The following is a 22,157-nucleotide window of genomic DNA, read 5'->3' on the forward strand; positions in this document are numbered from 1 at the left end:
CCACAAACACTTTGCGGGCAAGACACAGAACGCTTCACTTTCCATCATTACCTCCACCGCCAACATATCTGTGCTTAATCTGAAGTAGTAGAAGCCCCTCACGGTTCGTTCATAAGCTTCTGGCGAAGAGCGCACTTGTCGTGCATTGACCACGTTTCAGAATAAGGCGCGTGTAGTTGACTGTAATGTGCATACCACTTTTGAAGAAGAAACGAGATGCGATGGCTTAGTGCCTGTAGCACTAGATCAATGGTTCCATTCCAATCTGCGAAAGATGCATGCAGGCTAGGATCGATTGCGACAGCGTTAATTTAAGTAGGTTTTCGCCAACTGATGGGCGACACATACATACCCGTGACCCAAATTGGCCGGTCTAAAAATATAGATCCTTGTTCCTTCATCACAGCATCCCGATGATAAACCCCTTGCACTATGGACTATGCAGTTCTCCAAGTTGGCGAAAAAGCAGTTATTGACAGCGAGAGATAGGGAGGAAGAAAATCCATGAAGAATGCATGGCGTACCATAAGAAGGCTAGTTGCATTAAAGGCCAAGTGCTCCGCAATTTCACTTGGGATAAATTGCCTGTAAATGCCTAACATATGCTACTAATATGGCCTTCGCAAGCGGGAGCGCCGGTAATCGTCTAAATTTCTTCTTAGCAGCCTTTCTATAGCACCTGAGCACACAACGCGTGCATTAGGCGGTGAGTGGTAGTGATGCGGATATGGCGAAAGTTTCAGAACGTACGCGACAGCTAAACTATCGATTGCGCCTATAGGCGCCCAGTCGCGTTGCTCGCTCAACATTTTCAAGGTGGCGGGTGCGTGCGCGTGAGTCTCGGTCTGGTTTGTCATTGAGCACATGGATTGACGTGCTGCAAGAATGGCTGCGCGTTCCATGGCCGTCGGGTGCTCGAAAACACATGCTCGAGTACGGGCGATGGCTGTGCCGTACACAATGCCGCGTACAGGATGGCCAAGCAGATCGTCCTTGTCCCAGCTTTGTGAGCGCAAGCGTGCACCGCGCAGCAGTAAAAATAAATAAATAAATAAATTATGCGGTTTTACTCGCCAAGCCCACAATATGATTATGAGGCATGCCGCAGTGGAAGACTCCGGAAATTTCGACCACCGGAGGTTCTTTATCGTGCACATATATCTAAGTACACAGGTGTTTTCGCATTTTCCTCCCATCGATACGCGACTGCCGTGGCCAGGATTCGATACCATGACCTTGCGCTCAGCAACACAACACCATAGACACTAAGCAACCGCGGTGGGTACAGTGCCGCAGTAGTCAAGTGCGACGCGGATCAGCCAACACGCACAAAGCATCTAAACTGCCCTTGACGAAGCTGTACAAGCTACGTTTCGCGAGCGCAGTTAGTTATCCGGGGCATACCTGCTTGCTTAACGATTTCTCGAGATGACTGTAAGTACTAAAATCCGTGACGACGCCAGAAAAGCAAAGGTCAGTGTATTCATGGGCGATATTTTCGAGCGATAATTTGCGGCAGTGCATCATCTTCGAGGCATTCGCGCCGCTCTAAGTCAGACGCATCGAAGTACACGATCGAAACCTCCCTAACACAGCCTCGGAAACGCTGTCCGTAGGTATCGCATGCTGAATCTATCACGAAGGAGAACGCGACGCGGCGGTTATAGATTACATGCGGCGGCGAGCCATGCAGGAAGGCAAGGCCGCTACAGCGAAGAGAGCTAAACATTACCGCGGCCGGAGTCCGGCCTGTCTTACTGTGACCTTACGCGCACGCCACGGCCGGGCTAGATTGTGAACCATGCTTTTTTCTACATTGTAGACCCCTCTATCGTTGTGTTGCCAAAGGTCGGCAAGCAAAAGTAGCTAGATGGCAACGTGAAAGTAAATAAAAGTAGCTAAAAAATCCAGCAAGGATCTAAAAGTAGCTATCTTTTTAAGGTGAAGCTTGCTTTCCTCTTCGTTCTACTTTTCCGCTGCTGCTGCTGTGTCTAGCTTGAACGCCGCGTCGGGAGTGGTTCACTTCAGAGCAACGTTTATAGATACTTGTATTTATAAACGTTGGTTCAGAGGGTGCACATACATGGGGGTAGCATGGCCATGAAGAAAGGCGACGCGAGAAACTGCTTTAAACCTTTGCATCGCGTCGCACGTACACAATTCCCTCCAGAGTTCCTTGACGTCAGTACATTAGCCTTTTGGCAGTTGTTTGTACGCGTGACGCCCTCGCAAAATCATTGCAGAAATTGCAGCCCTTACCTTTCTACTAATGTTCAAGTTCAGTTGCAGGTAGATAGCAAGCTATAGCGGAGGAAGGGACTGCAAGCACAGAATGGCTAGAACCGAATCAGTCACAATGGTAGTTAATTACAGCCTTTCCATTCATAGGTTGCAATTCCCATACCAGTGGTGGGGGGGATGTAAGGCAGGAAAATAGAGAACGTAGGAAGGCTTGCCTTCCAACATCTTCCAAGTAGGCTCGCTCGCGAGCCTACTTGCGCTGAGCACAGGCGAGTAGGCTCTCACCACTTTTTCACCATTGTCTGTACTGCACTGAGGTCCGCCTGAAAGCCTCGTTTTCCAGTTGTTCCTTTGATTCACCATGGCATCTAGGCAGCTCATCCGAGAGAAATGTGAACAAAAATAACAAGCGCAGATATTGTTGCCCTAAGGATGGTCACGAATGCAAAGGAGATGTCGGAATCAAATTGTATCCCTTCCCTTCAAAACAGTTGCAAGCAACCTGGCACCTGAAGTGGATCGTAGCGGTTCGTAGCGTTAGGAAGTCTTGCTCCTGAACGTTTCTTTTAAACGAACTGATATTCAAACGCAAGAAAGAAAGAAAGAAGAACCAGCATGTAACATCCGGAAACACGCCCAATAAATTAAAAACTGCAGAAAATGAGGCGATCTGATTCCTGCTGTTCTAACTTCCTCTAGATAGTTGTTTAACTCGTCTCGCTCAAAAACAAACGCGCAGTAGTTGTTACCTGTCGAATCTATCTTCGTAAGCGCTCCGTGCTAGAGCTTCGCAAGCTTCCTTTTTTATTTTTTTTTACATTAATAAGCCAATGCGCAGCTCCTTTCTGCGCCAGGGACAACGCGCGAATGCTGGAACCGGACTCATTCGTGCTGATGATTTTTCGCGCTTAGAACGAGATAACTACGGCTGGAGTATAACACGGGAAACGTCGAGTATTCGCAAATTAAGATTACTATTGCTCACGCTAGCACACATTTGTTCAATCTTCGCGTTGTTTAGTGGCAGCTGATTGCTTTCTGTTGTGTTTCAGCGGTGATGACCTCTCACATTGGAGCCTGAACGACAATACCAGAATATGCTCGAGGCACTCTGCCAACGGAGAAAAAAGCATTTCCTTGCCAAGTCACCAAAACCTTTACAATTGTGAAGTGCAAGGCACTTTCTAAGTAATGAAGCTACAAATTACAATAATATACAAATCATTCAGTCATTTACAGTCAATTACAAATTACGTCTACGGCCGTATTTACGCACCTAAGTGCAATAAACTCATGATTTGTTAACTTACTTTGAGTACGACGTGGTAACCTTGCTTGCTTTGCTGTGACAAACACTTCGCAAGCCACGGTGGTTGCTTTGTGGCTATGGTGTTGGGCTGCCAAGTACGAGGTCGAGGAATCACATCCCGGACACGGCGACAGCACTTCGTTGGGGGCGAAATGCGAAAGCACTGACGTGTTTAGGCCCACGTTAAAAAACCCCTAGCGGTCCAAATTATTCCGGAGTCCTGCACTACGACGTGCCTTATAATGATATCGTGCATCTGGCACGTAAAACTCTATAATTTATTTTATTTAATTCAAGCAATTTGTTGCGATACCCATGCTCTTTACTTCTTGGACACAATATACGTGCTGGTAGTCGGTGGTCGAAAAGGCGCATGGATGTTTTCGATTGCCTTAAAACAAACGACCGACAGGTTTCAAACATGGGTCGCAAAAGCTTGCCTTCGTAGAAAAGGCCGCCACAGTGTTTCGCGGACCGGACTCGATGGCGCTGACTGCTGAGCCGATCGCTGCGCCGCCTGACCATTGAAGGTATCCTATAGACACGACAGTAGTTGTGGGCAAATTAAAGGTGCTGTACTTTCTGATATTTCTAAAAACAAGAATAAAAACATGCAATTGTGTTAAGCGGACGACTGGCACAAGACGTGCAGACGCAAAGTCGCATTAATACACCGCAAGGTTCACTGCGGAAGTGCTCCCACGTCTAATCAACACTTATGTGCCCGCCGTGGTATTTTCGCATCTACTTGAGCTCGCGGGTTCGATCCCGACCACGGTAGCCGCATTTTGACGGGAGCGAAGAGGAAAACACGCGTCCTGTCAAATTAACGTGCGTGTACGGCAACGAGCACCAGGGTGTGAAAATGAATCCGCACTCCGCCACTACGGCATGTCTCGTAGTCCAATTGCGCTGATGGCACATACCGCCCCATAGGTCAATTAAATTTTTACACTTCTGCCACGATGCGATATACCGTGTGAGTCAATTGGAATACAAACCTTCGCAGAGGTTGTGAAGAATGGCGCGCAACAACTCATCAAGCAAACAAGTCTCGCTTTGTGCGCCGTGTACAGCGCAGACAAACAGCTGGGGTACGCGCAAGGTAATATTTAACATCTGCTCACCACTTTACAATTAAACTAAATGCTTTATTGGTTAAACTTTTGGCGAATACATCCCCAATATTTCCCCTCGATAAACGCAAACAACACAGAATGCTTCACTTTCGTCAATTCTCAGAGCACACGGGATCCGCATAGTTTTTTTTTTTTTTTTCAAGCCGTTTTTTAGCATATTGTGGATATAATATGCAAAAAGGTTAAACACAGCTCTCAAGTCATGTCTCCTTGCAGGAAACTACGCAGAACATGCATGCACGAGTAATCAATGTGCTCCCCTTTTGATTTCAATAATTAAGAGGAGCCTTAGTTTCGCAAAGCGTCAAGGCTTACCCGCCCGCAAAGGACGACCTGCGAATGCACGACTGCTCTGTGAACATGTAAAAAATTACCTAGATACACTTTGTGGGCGCAAGCAAAAGCCTATGAAATTGAACCTGAAATTCTTATAAATTTGTACGACTCTACAAGATTAAAAGAAACAAAAAACCTCCTCGTTGACCCTGAGGACTTATTTGCCAAAATGTAGGATCTTTGTTGCCTATTCTGTAGCTCTATTCCAAACATTTCTATATCGTTTTTGTTGCCATCTTTGCAAACCACGTTTAGTTACCTCGCAATAGCATGGAGGATGCCCCGTGGTCTGGTTGATTCACTGAGCACTTTTTGTATCTGATGAATTAACCAGATTACAACGAAGGCGCCAAATAAAGCAGTGGTCGAAGGAAGGAGACACGAGACAACCACGTAGGCGCAGTGTATTGTATTGTATCAGTGAAGCCTCAGTTTCTCTATCGACAAAGGAACTAGCGCATCTTGAGAGCGGCACTTAGAAGTTGTTCTGTATCGTGGTTTCGTTGTGCGATTCAGATGACGGCCCTGTTTCTTCTTGTTCTTTTGATCCTTGAGAGCAGCTATTTATTCCTGTGTCAAGAAATAAAATGTTTAGTTGTTAACCCGCCTATGTCGTTGTCTCGTGTCTCCTTCCTTCTTCCGTTGTTTTATTTGGCGCCTTCGTTGTAATCTGGGTAATTAATCAGATACAAAAATTCCACTGATAAAGACACGTTAAACAAAAGGCTGACATTAGTAAACTAACGTGCATTTCACACTGATGAACACAATATGATCACAAAAACGCTTTAAAGCATGCCGCATGTTGATTATATAAAGAAAACTCTCTGCATGAAACTATACTCATGCAGGAATGTGAAATCCATAATCACCCGGCAAAAAAAGCTCACCTGGGTGCTATCGTTGATAACATTGGTTTAAACAAACCTTAGTAGCATACTTCCTGAAGAAAACACGAAAAATACATATTTCACTGCGTTACACGTTGCTAAGTAAAGTACACTGCTCAGCGACTGAAACGCGATAATCAGACACCATAGCAGCCGGCACATTATTGCGCCACCATTGGGCGCTAGGGAGATTGGGCTCATGCACGTTTATGTGACATGAAAACGAGAGTAATGTTGACGCATCCTGACGCCCGTCAGCGATCACCCAGCGCTCACCGGCAGCCAAGAATCACCACCCGCCATACTGTCCGAGTATTGCGTTTTAATAGCTGTGCACTGTAGAAAAGAAAAGAAAAGCAGAGCAGAGTGCAAGCTTCCGTACCAGGCAAATAAAAGGGTGACATAGACGACCACGCAGTTTGTACAGAGTGCAGAAGTATTCCGTGCACATACATTGCAGCATGCCATCAGATGTTTCAACATATCTCAACGGAATTGTACAACTCCATGGAACGAAGCAATGTAGAATAGCACTGGATATACGCAACATACAATAGAGATTTCAGCGTACTTCAATGTCTACCATTATCCACTTTCGCGAACGAAAAGTCATTAAATTAGATAACAGTAATGCATTAAAAAAATGCAAGGCCGAATCATAAATATTTGTTTGCGAACTTGAGAACAGCAAAACAATTATACCAAAAGAGTACAATATGTTAAGCACAATAAACAGAAAACTTACAATAAGCTCTAATATAATTAAAAAAAAAACATTGGGAAGGATTTAGAGTCAAAATTACTTACTATACATTTACACAGGCAAGAGTTTGACGTAATGGTTCAGCGTAAACTCGCAAGGTGGAGAGAACTAATTCATTAAGGGAAAATTAGACATCTAGCAAATCGCAGCAATTGCTACAAAGGAAACGCATACGGGCTGCCGTTAAGAAAAGCCTTGCAGTTCAAGAAAAATTCGTCCTGGTCCCGGACCCGAACCCGCGGCCACCGCCTTTCCGGGGCAGCCGCTCCACCATATGAGCTAACCACGCGGCCAGCACATCGCAGGGGGAAGCCAAAGTTGTCAACAACTCGAAACACAGGCAAGAGTTTGACGTAATGGTTCCGCGGAAACCGCAGAATCCGCCTTTGTAGCAATTGCTACGATTGGGTGGATGACTCATTTTCCCTTAAATAATTACTTCTCTCCACCTTGTGGGTGTCTGCCGAACCAATACGTCAAACGCTTGGCTTTGCTTCGAGTTGTTGACAAATTTGACTTCGCCCTGCTATGTGCTAGCCGCCTGGTTAGCTCATATGGTAGAGCGGCTGCCCCGGGTTCGAGTCCGGGACCACGACAAATCTTTCTTCAACTGCGAGGCTTTTGTTTGGAGGAACCCGTATGGGTTTCCTTAGTAGCAATTGCTACTATTGGATGGATGTCTCATTTCCCCCTTAATTAATCAACACAGGCAGTACAACTATACAGGAAGCTTTGGCAGTACATAAAAGCAACCTGCCCTGCGGTACACAGAATTCTAGGTTAATATCGGCAGTTGTACTTGTTCATCTTTATCGGGATACCGCGTTTCAGCTTCAAACAAATGGTAAACCCATCGCGGGACGCGCCTATGCGAATCGGAAGCTTCTCGAATGTTATCGTTGGTTCTCTCCGCTGTCTGTTGTAACCGAACTTTGTGTAATCTGATTGCGTGTATGCGCGACGCGAAGCTTTTATTCTGGGAGACACGCGGGCACCAGCAATTTCTCTGAAACCTTTGATGACTCATGTAGACAAGCCGACACACTTGAGCGGCTGATCAGATTTCGATGATCGCCGACCGTGTTTGCGCTATCACTCTCCTTTTAGTGCAACTTACTTAGTGAGCACAAGTTCGCCCAATAAATATTTCGTCGTTCACAGACCTGCCGAGTTATTATTAACCGTCACGACTACTTGACATCTGGTGGAGGTGTGTTGCGTTCCTGTACCGGACGCCGCCAACAAGCCGTGATCCGACCCCGGACCACGAAGAAAATGCTTGCGCACACTCAAGGCGTGGTCACTACGACAGCTCTCCTGTGGTATCGCTTGATCTTCCGACTTCAACTTTATGTCTATGACTGCGCCGTGTTGGTTCAAGAAGTCCATGCTGAGAATGACGTCTCGTGAAGACTGTTGGAGGATAACGAAGGTAGCAGGGTGGGTCCGGTCATGAACCGTAATTCTTCCCGTGCTGATTCCAGTCGGCGTTGTTAGGTGTCCTCCGGCTGTCCACATTTGAGGGCCCTCCCAAACAGTCTTGACTTCCAACAGGGTGGCCAGGGGTCCACTCATCACGGAGTAGGCAGCTGCTGTGTCCACTAAGGTTGGGACTGCATCGCCGTCGAGAAGTGGACGTCGGTGGTTCTTTGTCTTGCGTTGCAGTTAGGTCTCGGGGTTGGATCTTCGCTGCGTCGTCCTGACATGTGGCTGGGACGTCGCACCGTCAGGTTTTGTTTTGACGGCGTATTCTTTTCTTCCAGGCTTCGCCTGGATGGCGGCTTCTCGTTGATATATCATCGAGATCGTCTTTTCGGCGCACTCGTCGGTGGCGGAGGATCTTCGTGAGTTCGAAGAACAGCAACCACACTTCCATCGGTCTCCGCTTTTAGTTTTCCGGATATGGGCTGGCAGACCGGCCCCGGGCTCGGGCCGTGTATGGTCGGGGTTGCGGCGACAGGTAGCAGCCTGGTGACGGTGAAAGGGAAGTTCATCGAGGGCTCAACTGAATTGCGGCGTTGTAGTCGGCGATATCGTGAGGCCGTACGCCAAGCTGTTGTCACGGCGCGTTAGCGGCGAACCCTGACAGTCCCATCTCCCGGTAGGGGCGTCGTCGGTAGACGTGACGCGCTTCTCCACAGTGGTAGCAGAGTAGGCAGTGGTCAGGAGCACGCCAGACGTCTGTCTTCACTGGGTAGTTTCGCTTGACGATGGTTGGGCGAGCTGGTGGCGGCGGACGGCTGAACTGCGTCGTTACAGCGCCCTCGTGAGGGTGCGGAAGCTTAACTTGACGGCGGAAGACGTCGACGTATGTCATCGCTTCAGGCGGGCCCTTTGATGATTCCGGTTGCGTTTCGGGAAGTACCAGTCACCGCTAGATTTCTTCTCTCACGACGTCCACGATCGAGGCACCCTGAGGCAGGGAACTTGGAAACATCTTCTGAAGTTCCTCTCGCATGACCACTCTGATCGTCTCGCGTGGGTCGCCAGTGCCCAATGAGTGAACTTCGGCGTAGTTCGCTGGTATTCTGTGGCGGTTGACATGGCAGTTCCGCATTAGTAGAGTTTTCTCGATGCTGATGGATTCCCTAGTAAACTCTTCGACTGTCTTCGGTGCGTTTCGTATCATTTCGTAAAGTTCTTGCTTTACACCACGCATGAGTACGCGAACTTATTTCTCCTCGGACATTTCCGAGTCGGCGTGGTGGAACAGACGGCTCATTTCTTCCGTAAAGAAGGCAACGTTCCCGTTAGGTAGCTTCACTCGGATTTCTAGCATAGCTCCGGCCTTTCCCTTCCGCACGACGCTCGTAGAGGCCGCAGGAAGCCGCTATGGAATAGGTCCCATGTTGTCAAGGTCAACTCCCGGTTCTCAAACCACGTTCTGGCGGTGGCTTCTAAGGCTAAGTATACATGCCGCAGCTTGTCGTCGGAGTCCCATTTGTTGAAAGTCGCGATTCGTTCGTAGGTCTCCAGCTAGGATTCCGGGTTTTTAGTCGTTGATCCATGGAAGGTTGGTGGGTCTCGAGGTTGTTGCAGGAGAATAGGGGACGCTTGGGCAGCCATCGGGATTGTCTTGGCCACGATCTTCTTCGTTGTTTCAGGTAGAAGCCCGTGCTCCGTGTCCAGCTGTTGCAGTCGGCGGCTTGCTCGATGATCCGGGACAACCCTGGTTTTGTTTTTGCGGTTCAGGCTTTGGTCACGGTTTGTCTGGGGCGTCCGATACATGCGCAGCCCCTCCACCAGATGTCACATGATAGGGACGGTGAAGAAAGCAGAAAAACTTTGAATGGCAAAACTAGTGTCTTATTGGGCGAACATGTGCCCTCAGAAGAAAGTTACACTCAAAGCACAACAATAGTGGGGAAGAGAGTCGGCGATCGTCGAAAATCTGATCGGCGCGTCAAGCGCGTCGACTTCTATACATCATTCATCGAAGGTTGCAGAGTAATTGCTGATGCCCGCGTGTCTTCCAGAAAGTTCTACAGCATTCGCGTCACGCATACGTGAAATCAGATGACACTAAGTTCGGTGAAAACAGGCAGCGGATAGAACCATCAATATCATTCGAGAAACTTCCGCTACATTCAGGCGCGTCCTGCTCCGTGCGACATTTGTTAGGTGGTGAAACGTGGTCACCCGATGAAGATAAACACACGTGTCAAAAATTATCAAGCAATTTTTGGCCCAATTTAAACCATTGGACAATCACGTATTTGCGGATGCTACGTTTTGTCTGACCTTAAAGCAACCCTTATTCATCTTGTGTGCTGCACTGGAGCAGTGGTGGAGCTTCGGCATCAGAGCCTTAGTGATAACCCATGTTATTTCGCAAAATAATTTTACTTGGAAGCATTTAGGCGTAATGTTACAAAGATATTGACCCCGTAACTTCCTTTTTCAAGAAATAAATTGGTCAAGATGAGTTTTAAGGGTGTTTATTTTTTTATTCTGAGGAAGCTTGTGGATGACTTGAAAAGCAGCCCTCCGGGTTACAAAGGGTGCCTCCTATATTGCCATGCGCTCCTGGATTTCTAGTTTATGCTGCTTCTGTAGACTTTCTAATTATTCGATACGCAGCTGCTGCTCTTCGTCCAGCATTTGCTGTTGCCCCTACCATTCCCGCCATATTTGTTCCAACTGGTCTCTCTCCAGAATGAGACGCTGTTGTGAGACGGCTATTTTTCTCTCCTGTTTGCAGCGCTCAGTGGCTCACATTGTCCTCTCGTACTGTCCTCTTTCTCAATGAAGGCCAGGTTTCCCCCGTCGGCAGCTCTTTTCGCACAAGCAAATAAAGATCAAATGAGAGGGCTACAGCTAAATTGCTGTTTGTAACTAGGCTGTGACGAACTAAACCATGGAACTTTTGACATACATGTGTCGCAACTACACAGTGTATACTTGCCCTGCCTTACCCGCAACGCCCCTCTTACACTACCCTGTTCAAAGTCGGGCTGTGTGCTTGGATGCTGAAGAGAGCTACTGCGGGTGGGCACATGAATGTCGAACGCAGCTTGATCACCTGGGTATACGTCTTCGTACATTTGCAGCAACTGGACTGACGCTGTAGTCTATTTTTCGTCTGCATTGCCTGGACGAAAATAAAAGACACAAACGAATTCTGTAAAATTATATTCTCGCTGGCATTACTTCTAGCTGCTAAGAGGTAGTCAAAACAAGAAATATGAAAGTCATATCAGCACATCTGCTTCTTCATGCTGCATATCGCAGACCCGTCAATTCACCTTACGACATGGTTTTGTCGGCATGCTGGGGTGCTTTCAACATACTTCAACTAAATCGTATGTGTCCTTCCACAAATGTGTTCACAAAAACACGTCTCGCCTTGGCGCAGTGCCCAATTTGAAAGGTGAAGTGACATATTTTTATATTTACAGCAAATAACTTTGATGTTAAAGGGAGCGTATAGAGTAGAACAATGCATGCACATCATAATTACGTTGTTGCAGGGGTTATGGTCTTTTTCCTACGTTTGCACAAGTTCCGATGCAGCACAGCCTGGCTAATTCATATTCCATTGTTTGAAATAAATGCCGGAAAATATGACATGTTATTGTTGTCATGTTAAAAATATTGCACGGAAAAACGCAAGTAAAACAACGTTTTACCTGCGTTTTGCTTTTTATTGTGCATTCGCATTAGTTGTGGTGCAGTGGTGTGCGTGTAATCTATATTACCTGGATCAAGATAAATGTTGACAGGCTTCTCATTATTGCTAGTACTCTCTTCACTGCTAACAGTAGTTCATGTTGCCGCAGTGTCTTCTTCCCTGATGCTGTAGTGTAGTGCAGCCCCTATCGAGCATAGTTCTGCTGACTTGCTGTAGTGGCCTAAATATACATGCTTGAGATAAAACGGCACCTGAGTTAGGTCCAGTAGGACGGGTGAGCAGTATTTGAAATGTGCGTGTCTTTCACTGTACAGATTGGGACGAATTTAGCAGGAAGCTATAATGCGGAACATTGTATGACAGACACTAAAAAAGAGGTATGTATTCTGTAATGTTCACTGTATTAAATATACAATCACAATACGCGCTTATGATGTTCGAACTCCGAAAATATTTACCACAATCACTGCTCCGAATATATGTGTAGCTCTTGCTGTGCTGCAACTAGCAACATATCATGGCAGCATTCTGGCAAGAAGCTGTAAGCGAAGGGCCAGTACCTTTCTCTCGGAACGAATAAGTACGTTAAGTGTACGCATAGGAGGCGTTGAATGGGGGATTGATGATGTAAGTGCGTGGTGCTTTCTTGCAGACCCCAGAACCTTGCATGTGAGGTCGGCCTCCTCAGCAACGGTGGCAGCTGTCGGGTACACCACGTGCGCTGGAGCGGCAACATTTCTCGTGACAGAGGCTGCGCTACGCTTGAAGACGGCTGCAGGCGCCCATAAGCCACTTTTCGTGCAGCAGCGAGCCTAATTTTGAGCCCACAATCGTAGGAAAATAGAGAATGCTCCTGGAGTACATGATCTTTTTTCTGAATATTGTTATTCAGTTCCACAGCTGCGAAGGAAGCGCTATAGATAAATACAACGAGTAGACACTCAAGCACCGCAAGAAAGAAAAACAAAAGTAGGCGCTCGCGATAACTAGGGTGAACAGTACTGAATTCCTCGTTTTGCCCAGTCGTCTCGTCAGTACTGGACAGTCAGCAGATTCAGCCTGTCGAGGAGCGCGCACTGCCTAGAGCCCTGTCCTGTCCCCGTTTTGACGTCTGTAGACACGCTTGCCAATCCTGCCTGATCGTCTAACGGGTCCACTGCGCGAACCTCGCAGAACAAAGCGATGTCTTCGTCCTGAGAAGATCGCGTTCGCGTAGGTGCTGCCATCTTTGCCAGTGCGACTTAGAAAATGGTAGTCGGAACAAATGTGTCGTCCTCGGCTAAGACACGTCTCAGGTGCCTTTGTCCTCAAGTTGGGCTTCACCACTAGATTTGGCCGTCTCTGCTCGCCTGCTTATTGCCCAGCGGAAGAGATTCCGCATTAGGCCGACCAGCCATGAGATCGACAATACGATTGGAAATCACTGGAATCTAATGAATCAATATTCATTGGGCACGTTATTTGAGACAAAATGAAAACCATAGTCACTTTTACTAGCATAGCAACTACACGCGTTACCACGAATCTAGCCCAGTTTGGTGCTAGGTTATACCCATTGCTTACGTGTACGGCGCCATATTTGTTGACGCAAAACTTTTGGCAGTGCTATTGGGGCTCCCACTAAATCGGTCAAATAGCGTGCTCGACGCAAACTACAAACGAAGTTTTCTTCTCGCGCATGCGCATTGGCTTCGATGCTATTTCTTTGGAGCCAGAAAACACTTGGAGCCCATATTCTAAAACTCTCTATTAGCCTCTAGACAGCTGCAATCATCTGTCAACCCCGCAAAAGATTGCAGAAATTGCAGCGCTTGCATTTTTAATAACGTGCAAGAGGGAAGCTAGATGGAAAAGTAGAGAAGATTGGGGGAGGAGAGACAGAGAAGGGGGAGAACCAACGCAGTTCCCATAGATGGCGTGAGGGCGTGAGAGAGAGAAGGCGACGTAAAAACGCTAGGAAACACGACTGCGGTTGCGGCCAATAGGGATTATTTAAAATCAAACTAGGGTACGGCATGCTTCTGCTGTTTTTGAAGAATAAACACCATGCAACTTCGCCAAGCTTTGCCAAGCGGGCAACTCGCAACGTGCAGAAGAAGCAAACCGGATTAAAGCACACCGTGAGGTCTAGGCGACACTACGGAAGAGGTCACACGTCAAATCAACACTTCCGTGCACGCCGTGGTAGCGTTGTTGCTGTGGCATTGCACGAGGTAGCGGGTCTGATTCCGACCATAACGTCCGCATTTCCACGTTGTGAAAATAAATACATAAAACGCTAGTGCACATGAATTTAGGGACACGTTAAGCAATAGTAGGGTGTCTAAATTAATCGGGAGTCCGGCACTAAGGCGTGCCTCATAATCGGATTTTGGTTATGGTTAGTACAGCCCCAAATTTAAGTGAAAGTTTAATGCATCTGCCTTGATCCGATGCGCCAAGTGAGGCGATGATATTGGTCAACTCTCTCAAAGATTATGAACAATGGCGCGCAACAACGCCTCAAGCGAACATGTCTACCTGTGCGTTCTGTGTACTACGCAGACAAAAAGTAGTGGTGCGCGCAAGTCACCGTTTAATATCATATCACCTCTAACGTGTTGGACTAAACGTTGAAATAAACATTTGCTGTCAATCATGCTCATTACCGTGAATAATTATCATGCTAATTATCATGAATAATGAATTGTTGTAAGCTTCGCTTACACCAATTTCCATAATGTGTGAGAACCGCATATTTTCACATTCGTGATAAATATTTCCAACACTATTATTCAAACCTAGGCAAAAGAAAATGATTGGGGACATATGTGACGAATTCCGCTCACTTAGCGAAAGTTCCATAAGTACTCCTGCAAAATTTCTGTTTTTGCATACTACTTTGTCTCTAGGTTTAATGATCATAGAATAGGCCTCGACCTAAAGCGTACGAATGCTGAGTCGCAGAAGTGCAGTGTCTAACAGTCAAAGCCAGATGTCAAAACAAGAACCAAGGAAAGAATGAGCGTGGCGCAGATATGTCCCAGTTTGCTCTTTCATGCAGCATTACCCGAAGCAACGGGATCTGCCGTGTTGAACCAGCCGTTGTCGAATTACCTGTCCATCCTTTTTTCTTTTTTCCGAGAGAACGAGGAGCACATTCGGCTCAATCATCTCTCAATCTGCTTGAAGCATCTAGGGTTGAAGGATGTTTGGGACCTCCTTGGTCATTCTTTTCTTTCTGTCTATAGTCAACGGAGATCTAAAGAACTGCGAACCGGATCCGAGAGACGGTAAGTTTTGTTGCACGTATCGCGCCTGTGCTCACATAGGCGTGAAAATTTGCTCCTTTCGGAATGGAAGCACAAGGAAAAGGTTTCGAATGATCATTGCAATATATTTTGAACGTGTCTGTCACTTTGCAGCAATCATTTACGCCAACCAGTTGGCTCGTGCAATCAAGCATTTCATGAAAAACTGCATGGGCATAATGGATTGCTTCAAGGGTCGTCCAAGCATCAACCTCTTCATTGAGGTAAAATTCTGGCGCGTAAGCGCTAGAATATATGAATCTTGGAGAAATATTTCATATATCACGTTGTAGTAGAAGTAAAGAAACAAACAGAGCCGAAGATGTGACTGCGGATTCTCTTTTTATTCCATTAAATTGTGCCTAGAAAAACAAACATCACTTGAAGCACAACGGTCAAAACTCAAAAAGCAAAAAAAAAGAGAAAAATCGTCTGTTGTCGAAGTTGGACTCCAAAGGACAAGTGGTTCCGCTATTCACGCATCGTACTTTCCGGCATAATTATTGATGCTTGCGGATATTAACGTACCGGTTACAATTCTTTTCATATAATTTGCGAGAACATTCGACAAACTTCCGAGGTGCGTCTCTATCGGAGCAACAATTTAATAACAGTGATAATTCTCTGAAAACGAACACCGGCAAAAATCTACAATACCGGGCAATGTCAGTTTTAAGAAGCATCGCCCCATCCGCAACAAAAAACAAATTAAAAAAATACTGCAGTTAGCACGTGGGTGGTCTAATTGGTAACGCACCGGCTGTTGTGCAGAGGTAGCAGGCTTGGAAACGAACCTTCCGACCAACTTGGGTCACTGAGCAAGTGGTAATGTTGGCAATAGCAAGTGGTAATGTGTTCGCTTCAACGTACCTCTTTCACGCCGATATGGATCACAGTAGAGGCGAAACTTACCGCCGTGAGAAGCTCTTTGACTCCGGTTTGGAGTACTCCGTATGTGTCACTCAGTTTTTGCTGGTCTCCAACTTAGGTAATTGTGTGAGGGACAGTAGGTGTTGGCCGTTCTTCAATGAACTTCTGTTATGCCAACTTAGGTCACTAAGTATTTTCCACTGGCAACGTGCCGCTCTAGAGTTACCTTTAAGATCTCTTAAACCCTTTAAGATCTCTTCAAGGGTTACTCAAGGACAGCAACCCTACGTATCAGGAGGCTGCGCCACGATTGCATTTGGAATGTGTCGCTTTTAAATCAACGCTTTTTCCTCCACTGCTGCAGCGAGCTTCGACATAAATGCACTAAGTGTCGCTCTTCAATAAGCGCCCGCAACTTGTTTCACAGCATATGTGTCCTTGAGTGTGCATATAAGCACGAGAACGATTCTCAGAGTGCCCAGAAAGAAGCCCGAGAGAGGATCCCGTAGACTAAATTACCCATTTGTTAGTGCTCGCACGCCATGGTGCGAGATCCACTTAGGAGGTAACACGCAGGCTCCATGGTGATAGGGCGAACTGAGTTGTCTCGGCGAAGCGCTTTGATTTAAATTGAATGGAAGCATCAAAAGGGCAACAGTAGAGATAAACAAGAGACGTATAGATTATTGGTGGGGAAAAAAGGAGGGAAGAGAGTAATACGACCGGATACTTTGAAGGCGTACGTAGCCGTTCATGACAGGTAGAGAATTTTTCAAGAATAGAATCGAGATCTAGGATGTGTACGAAAATAGGGCCAACAATTCAGAATTCCGGGACGTTCAGCAGCATGCCTTTCATGTGCATTTTTTCAACATAAATAGGACGATTGCAATGCTCCATAATAAGAAATTTGAGTGCACATGTATACTTTTTTTATTTTGCGATATATTAAGGTAAATAATTTGATACCGAAGTCATCGCGTCTACTGACGTGGGCCCGTGCCCTCAGCGCTTTCGCAGAGGACAGAGAAGTATGGAAATGCTTGCGTGATAAGCGACATCGGAGCCAGCTGTGGAAGAAGACGACGACGAAGGCGCAAGCAGTGACACGAGCTCCTTTGGCCAGTTATGTCGAAGGACGCCGGCGCTTAACCTTAAAACGGGCACCCAGAAGCTGGGCTGTAAGATGCTAGAACGAAAAGCATGTGGAGCCCACTGAGTAACTCAAGCAGTCTAGGCGACTATTTGTAACTGCTGTGTTTCAAAGGGATGCCAATAAATAATCATCATCACACAGTGAAAGAGGCATCCGACTGCACTGCACTTCTCATACATGACTCGTTTCAATAGTGGCAATTAGTTGTGTCGCTATATTGATTCGATGTTAATGCATTAGCGTCGACAATCCTTTGCGGTTGGCTGCTGCCACAATTTTAAAGCGAAGCTTTATTTGCCTCTTCTTCCGACTTTCTGGGCGCTACTGCGGCTGCTGCTGTGATCTTGCTCGCGAGCACCGCTTGGTTTCTTGCAACACCACCAGATGGCGCTTGCCTCCACACATCCCGGCTGGCGCCAGAGCGCCAATGTTTCATAGTGTGTTCTTATGGCATGCCTGTGTTGGCTTTAACATGTGAAAATACTGGTGGTGGTCTGTGGAAGTAGCGTGTGGGGCTGTGATAGTGCAAACATTACAATCGTCCATAGCCTAAAGATAGCGCAGGAATCAGATGTCTCGACGTCTGCTACTCACATATGCAGAATTATCACGTAAACAAGCCCCAACGAAATGGCTGAAAGCGTACATTCAGGGTCGAGGACACCCGGGCCAGAAATAAGTGTCGCGCAGAAGAGGAGTGGCTTCGCTGCGCAGCGAAACGTGGTGCAGAACGTTGCTGTCACGGTGCGATGTGCCATGTGAGGCAATGATGATACTCACACCTCGCACAGGGGATGAACAATGACACACAAAAACGCCTCAAGCAAACGCGTCTTCTTGTGTGTTTTGTGGGGTGCGCAGACAAAGAGCAGCGGTGCACCGAAGGTTACGTTTAACTTCACACTGGTTCAGAGATTAGCCCCGTTGCATCATTAAATTTGAGATGCCTCTTTAGTACTCGTATAATTCATTTAGCTTACTATGCAAGTGCCGTCAGACTGCTGTCTTAGCTTCACCGTTACACATGAATCCCCGTACGGCCAGGAACTCCTTCAGCGAGGCACCTTTTTTCATACGTGGGCTGCATTTTCTTGCGCAATTCGATGGGCATCCATCCGTTGGTCTATAGAAAACGAATCACACTTCGTTGGTCGTACGCCGTGGATGGGTGATGCGCAACCATCATCTTCTACAACTGACAGCAGCGCTGTGCGGCCGAGCTACTGGCAGATAAGGCCGGCCGGGTCCAAGAAAGGTCCACGACTGGGAATGGGTGCGTTGACATCGCATTTACAGCCGTAATTTCGTTAAAAATGGGAGCAAGGCCTTTTTTATACGCTATGGTATATAGCCATCATATTGATTACCTTATTGCTTCATCACTAGTTAAGCTCACTTATCCGAGAGCGCTGGTGGTTCTATTTGAAGATCGCTTGCTCGTAATAGCGATTCCTCAGTCGGTCTCTATGTGTTCAGGGTGGAGGCTTCTGGTGTACGCTAGCCGCCACAAGACACATATTTTCGTATGTTCTCAAAAACGGCGCAGCTATCATACCAACCTCCTGAATTGGTTGGCATGAAGGTTTAATAGTTTGTCGCAATCCTACTAGGCCTTGTCGGAGATGTCTTTTATTATTGACTTTCTCGGATGGCTTGGCTAAAGGGGCACCGTACGCTGTGCGATGACAGCAATAATAATTTTCTTGCCTTCACGAAGACTACAGGAGAAGCCCATGGGCTTTTCGCATGCTTGATGTATTTGTTGCGCAGCTTTTGCCTACTTCTTGCATTCTGAATGTTTCCATTTCGTGTCGAAACTCGGCACAAATTTTTACGGGCTGGTGCAGTGCATTGCTTTATCACCAAGCATTTAGCAAGTCACTCAACGGTAAAATTGTTCACGGAAAGCCCCCATAGGCTCGCAAATAGGGACTAGAGAACTTTTGCTCCTCTCACCTGGGAAGACCTACATTAACGTCGAATCTAAAAAGAATCAGAGCAGACAAGCGGCACTGCTGGATGCCGCCGTTTTTTCTGCGTGGATGATGGAAACGACTTCGTTGATTTGTGTATATTTGTGGGTGGTGCTTGTTACCTTGTGCTTTGCTTCAACCCGATATCATTGAGCCATTCACTTTACTACATAGAGTTCACGCGCGCTCAACAAATGCTGACCACCGCATTCCATGAGAACATCCACAACTGCTTGGCACCGCAGAAATATTGATGCCGGTACGTGGCGAGACCGTGACTTTGTTTTCTGTTATATTCAAGATGTGGTTACTGGGAGTCCTAAGCGGAAGTACAGCTTTGTTCATGGACAACGTTACTGACGTAGAGTTCAGCTGAATACCTGAGCCCTGTTGGCTTAGAAAGTCCTTGGCGGGTAATACGCCGCGTAAGAAACTCTGCAAAATTAGGAAGCCCGAACGATATCTATATTTATGAACTCCACATTTATGGGCAAATTCCCCCTCTGCAGGTTCCCGTTGTTGAAACTTTTCATTCTATTGCCGTTCACTGCTTTTTTACTTTACTCAATTTGATAGCGAACAGTTCGGTGATGATAGCGTTTTCTTCGGATCGAGTCTTCTGAACGGCCACATCTGGTTGCTGTATATTCGCGATTCTTCTTGAAACGTCTCCTCAGGAATAGGATCTTGACCAGTTTGACGAATATCAGCCTCACCACCCTCAGTTACTGCTGCCAATGTGTCTTACAGTGGACATTGGTCTGTCACTCAGTTCGGCCAAAGTACTGGTGGCGATAGGGCAAAATGCACTGTCCAAGAGAAGGCGAATGCGAGGTTTGTAGGGGTGGGCGATTATTTGCTTCAAGGTAATCGCCGATTCTTCCTGGCTTTCGTCTTTGTCGTTACGAAATGGCGAATCCTTCTAGTCCTTTTGATGATAAGGAGTTTGGCAGCAGACGTGGCTTGCTTCAACGCACTTATTGCAAAGCTCTCGATTGTCAGGGGCACGTATACCTTGCTGCGTTGTGGGGAGAGGCGGCAGGGTTGGAGGCCCTGTTTTATCATGGCTGGCGATCGAATTGTGGCGCTACAAGGCCCTGACATGGGCGCGGATGTGCAATGTCAGGGTCGGACGGCAGCTCATAAGTTATCGTTTCAAGTTAAAGCTTAAGTCGTCACGGTTACAGTTCTTGAATACTTTCATACTGCTGCATTTTTTTTGGGGGGGGGAGGGGGGGGGGCGGTGCTATAGATCGTTGCAACTGGGGCTTTGATCCTGGGAACAGCTTTATTAGCACGTCGCACACATTTTCTTAGGTCATCTCTGGCAAGTCGTCCTAGACATAGTGCGTAACTTCGGCTGAATCTAACGTCTTGCAGCAGTTATTATTTCTAGTGCAAATTTCAGCGTCTTCTCATTTATCGATGCCTTCGACGGACATAATGGCATGAATTAGTCCGGTGGTGATTTAGTGCTCTACATCTGGCATGAGGGCACAAAGGTTCTCTTCTCTAACATATCCGTGTCGGACTGGTGAAAAAACCAGGTTCAATATTTCTTAAAAACAGTGATGATATGGTTAAGACAACTACACTTAGATCTCCAAGGATCTTCGGGCGCTTTGAATCTGAGTTTGAAGTTTAATGTTAATAGACTTATAGAAATTACGGGTGGAATAAGTTATACAAGAAGAGGCCCCTCAGTGTAAACACTACATAAGGGACGTCTTCAGGCAGCGCTCGCAGACATACGCAGAAAGCTGCTGTGAAACTTTTTTTCCGGATTGTCAAAGGGGCACTCCTGATTTTCAAGCCGAGTGATCTCCGTATTTTCCAAGAAGTATACATTACGAAATTTCTATCGTCACTTCTAGTTGCGGAAAGTTCCTACCCTTTTCTAATGTCTGGAGCCAGCTCTTGGGGCCGGATGATAATGGTGTACAGAAAATTGTTGGCTGTCTTGGTAGTTCTTAAACGATAGATGCAGGACATACTGCGTCTCTCATTGCATTGTTTGATTTTTCTATACATTACATATGCTGTCAAGTAGTGCTCCTGGCTTCTGGAACAATTATTGTAGCCTGAAACTAGTTAGCTCGCCCCGTCACGAGCGACGTTGGCGCTCCCTTCACGTTTAGGACTTGGCTCAGCGGGTCACAGGCATTTAGGGAACATGAACGAAGGACCTTCAACGGTGACAGTGAAGAAGACAACTGTGCCCAAATGTGGGTTAATAAGGAAGGGGCGTAATTTGCTAAGCCAAGATATTTTTACTTTAAGAATGTAGCCGAAGTGAGTCAGTGCACTTACCTTACGGCATCTTATGATAGCGAGAAGGAAAGAAAGCTCGGATAAGACGACAAAACATGGTAGAAGCTCGTCTAAACAGATAGCATGTGTATACGTCACGCGTCTGTAGGTGAAGCTATGTATTTCGGGTAAAACCCTGCACACGTCTCTTGGAGAAATGAAAACATTCTGATTAAACTGCCGGCGCTAAAGTGAGCAACACCATTCCGCATGTAGTCCATTTCACACTACATTATAGCTGTGCAGGGTCTTTCGGTAGCCGGAGAATTTTTAAGCCATAAGCTGAGGTTCATAGGGGGAATATAAGCCATTATTGTGCTGTAAAATAGAAAAAAAAAATAGAATTTTTGTTTCAGTATGGCAATATTACCTCGAACTGAATTGTTGCTTCATTTGGCAGTGTGTGGCTTAATATTCTTATTTTTTTCGCATACATTTGCTTTCTTCACTGTTGGTCAGGGTTTAAGTGTTTGTCTGGCACCTTAAGGAGTGCTATGATTAGGAATTGAAAGCAAACAAAATAATAATTGCTTGGGCAGCGTACAATTTTAAACAAAAACGGCGTATTTGCCTTGATGCGCCTCTGTCTTTATGTGTATAATAGTGTGTGTTCTGTGTTTCTGTGCACGTGGTGTAGCAAAGTTCTGAGGAATGCGCTACTGATAGACCTTCTTGCTGCACCGAGCCCACGGCCTAATGACCTAACGTAATTGAAGTATCACTAAATTAACATAACTTTATGTATATTC

The 22,157-nt window shown here is 46.4% G+C and overlaps 1 protein-coding gene across 4 annotated transcripts in view; it reads left to right on the forward strand.

Annotated features, from left to right (window-relative positions):
• Window positions 1-14,934: 14,934 nt before the first annotated feature.
• Window positions 14,935-22,157, forward strand: part of LOC126534424 (uncharacterized) — a 32,108-nt gene continuing 24,885 nt past the window's right edge. For all 4 annotated transcript variants that reach the window (XM_050181701.3, XM_055072138.2, XM_055072137.2 and 1 more), the window contains exons 1-2: window positions 14,935-15,081; window positions 15,214-15,323. In XM_050181701.3, coding sequence (XP_050037658.1) covers window positions 14,997-15,081; window positions 15,214-15,323 — 195 coding nt within the window. In that variant the 5' untranslated portion in view covers window positions 14,935-14,996. The remainder of the gene's footprint in view (window positions 15,082-15,213; window positions 15,324-22,157) is intronic.

The sequence above is a fragment of the Dermacentor andersoni genome, chromosome 7, assembly GCF_023375885.2.
Source record: "Dermacentor andersoni chromosome 7, qqDerAnde1_hic_scaffold, whole genome shotgun sequence".
Classification (NCBI taxonomy): domain Eukaryota; kingdom Metazoa; phylum Arthropoda; class Arachnida; order Ixodida; family Ixodidae; genus Dermacentor; species Dermacentor andersoni.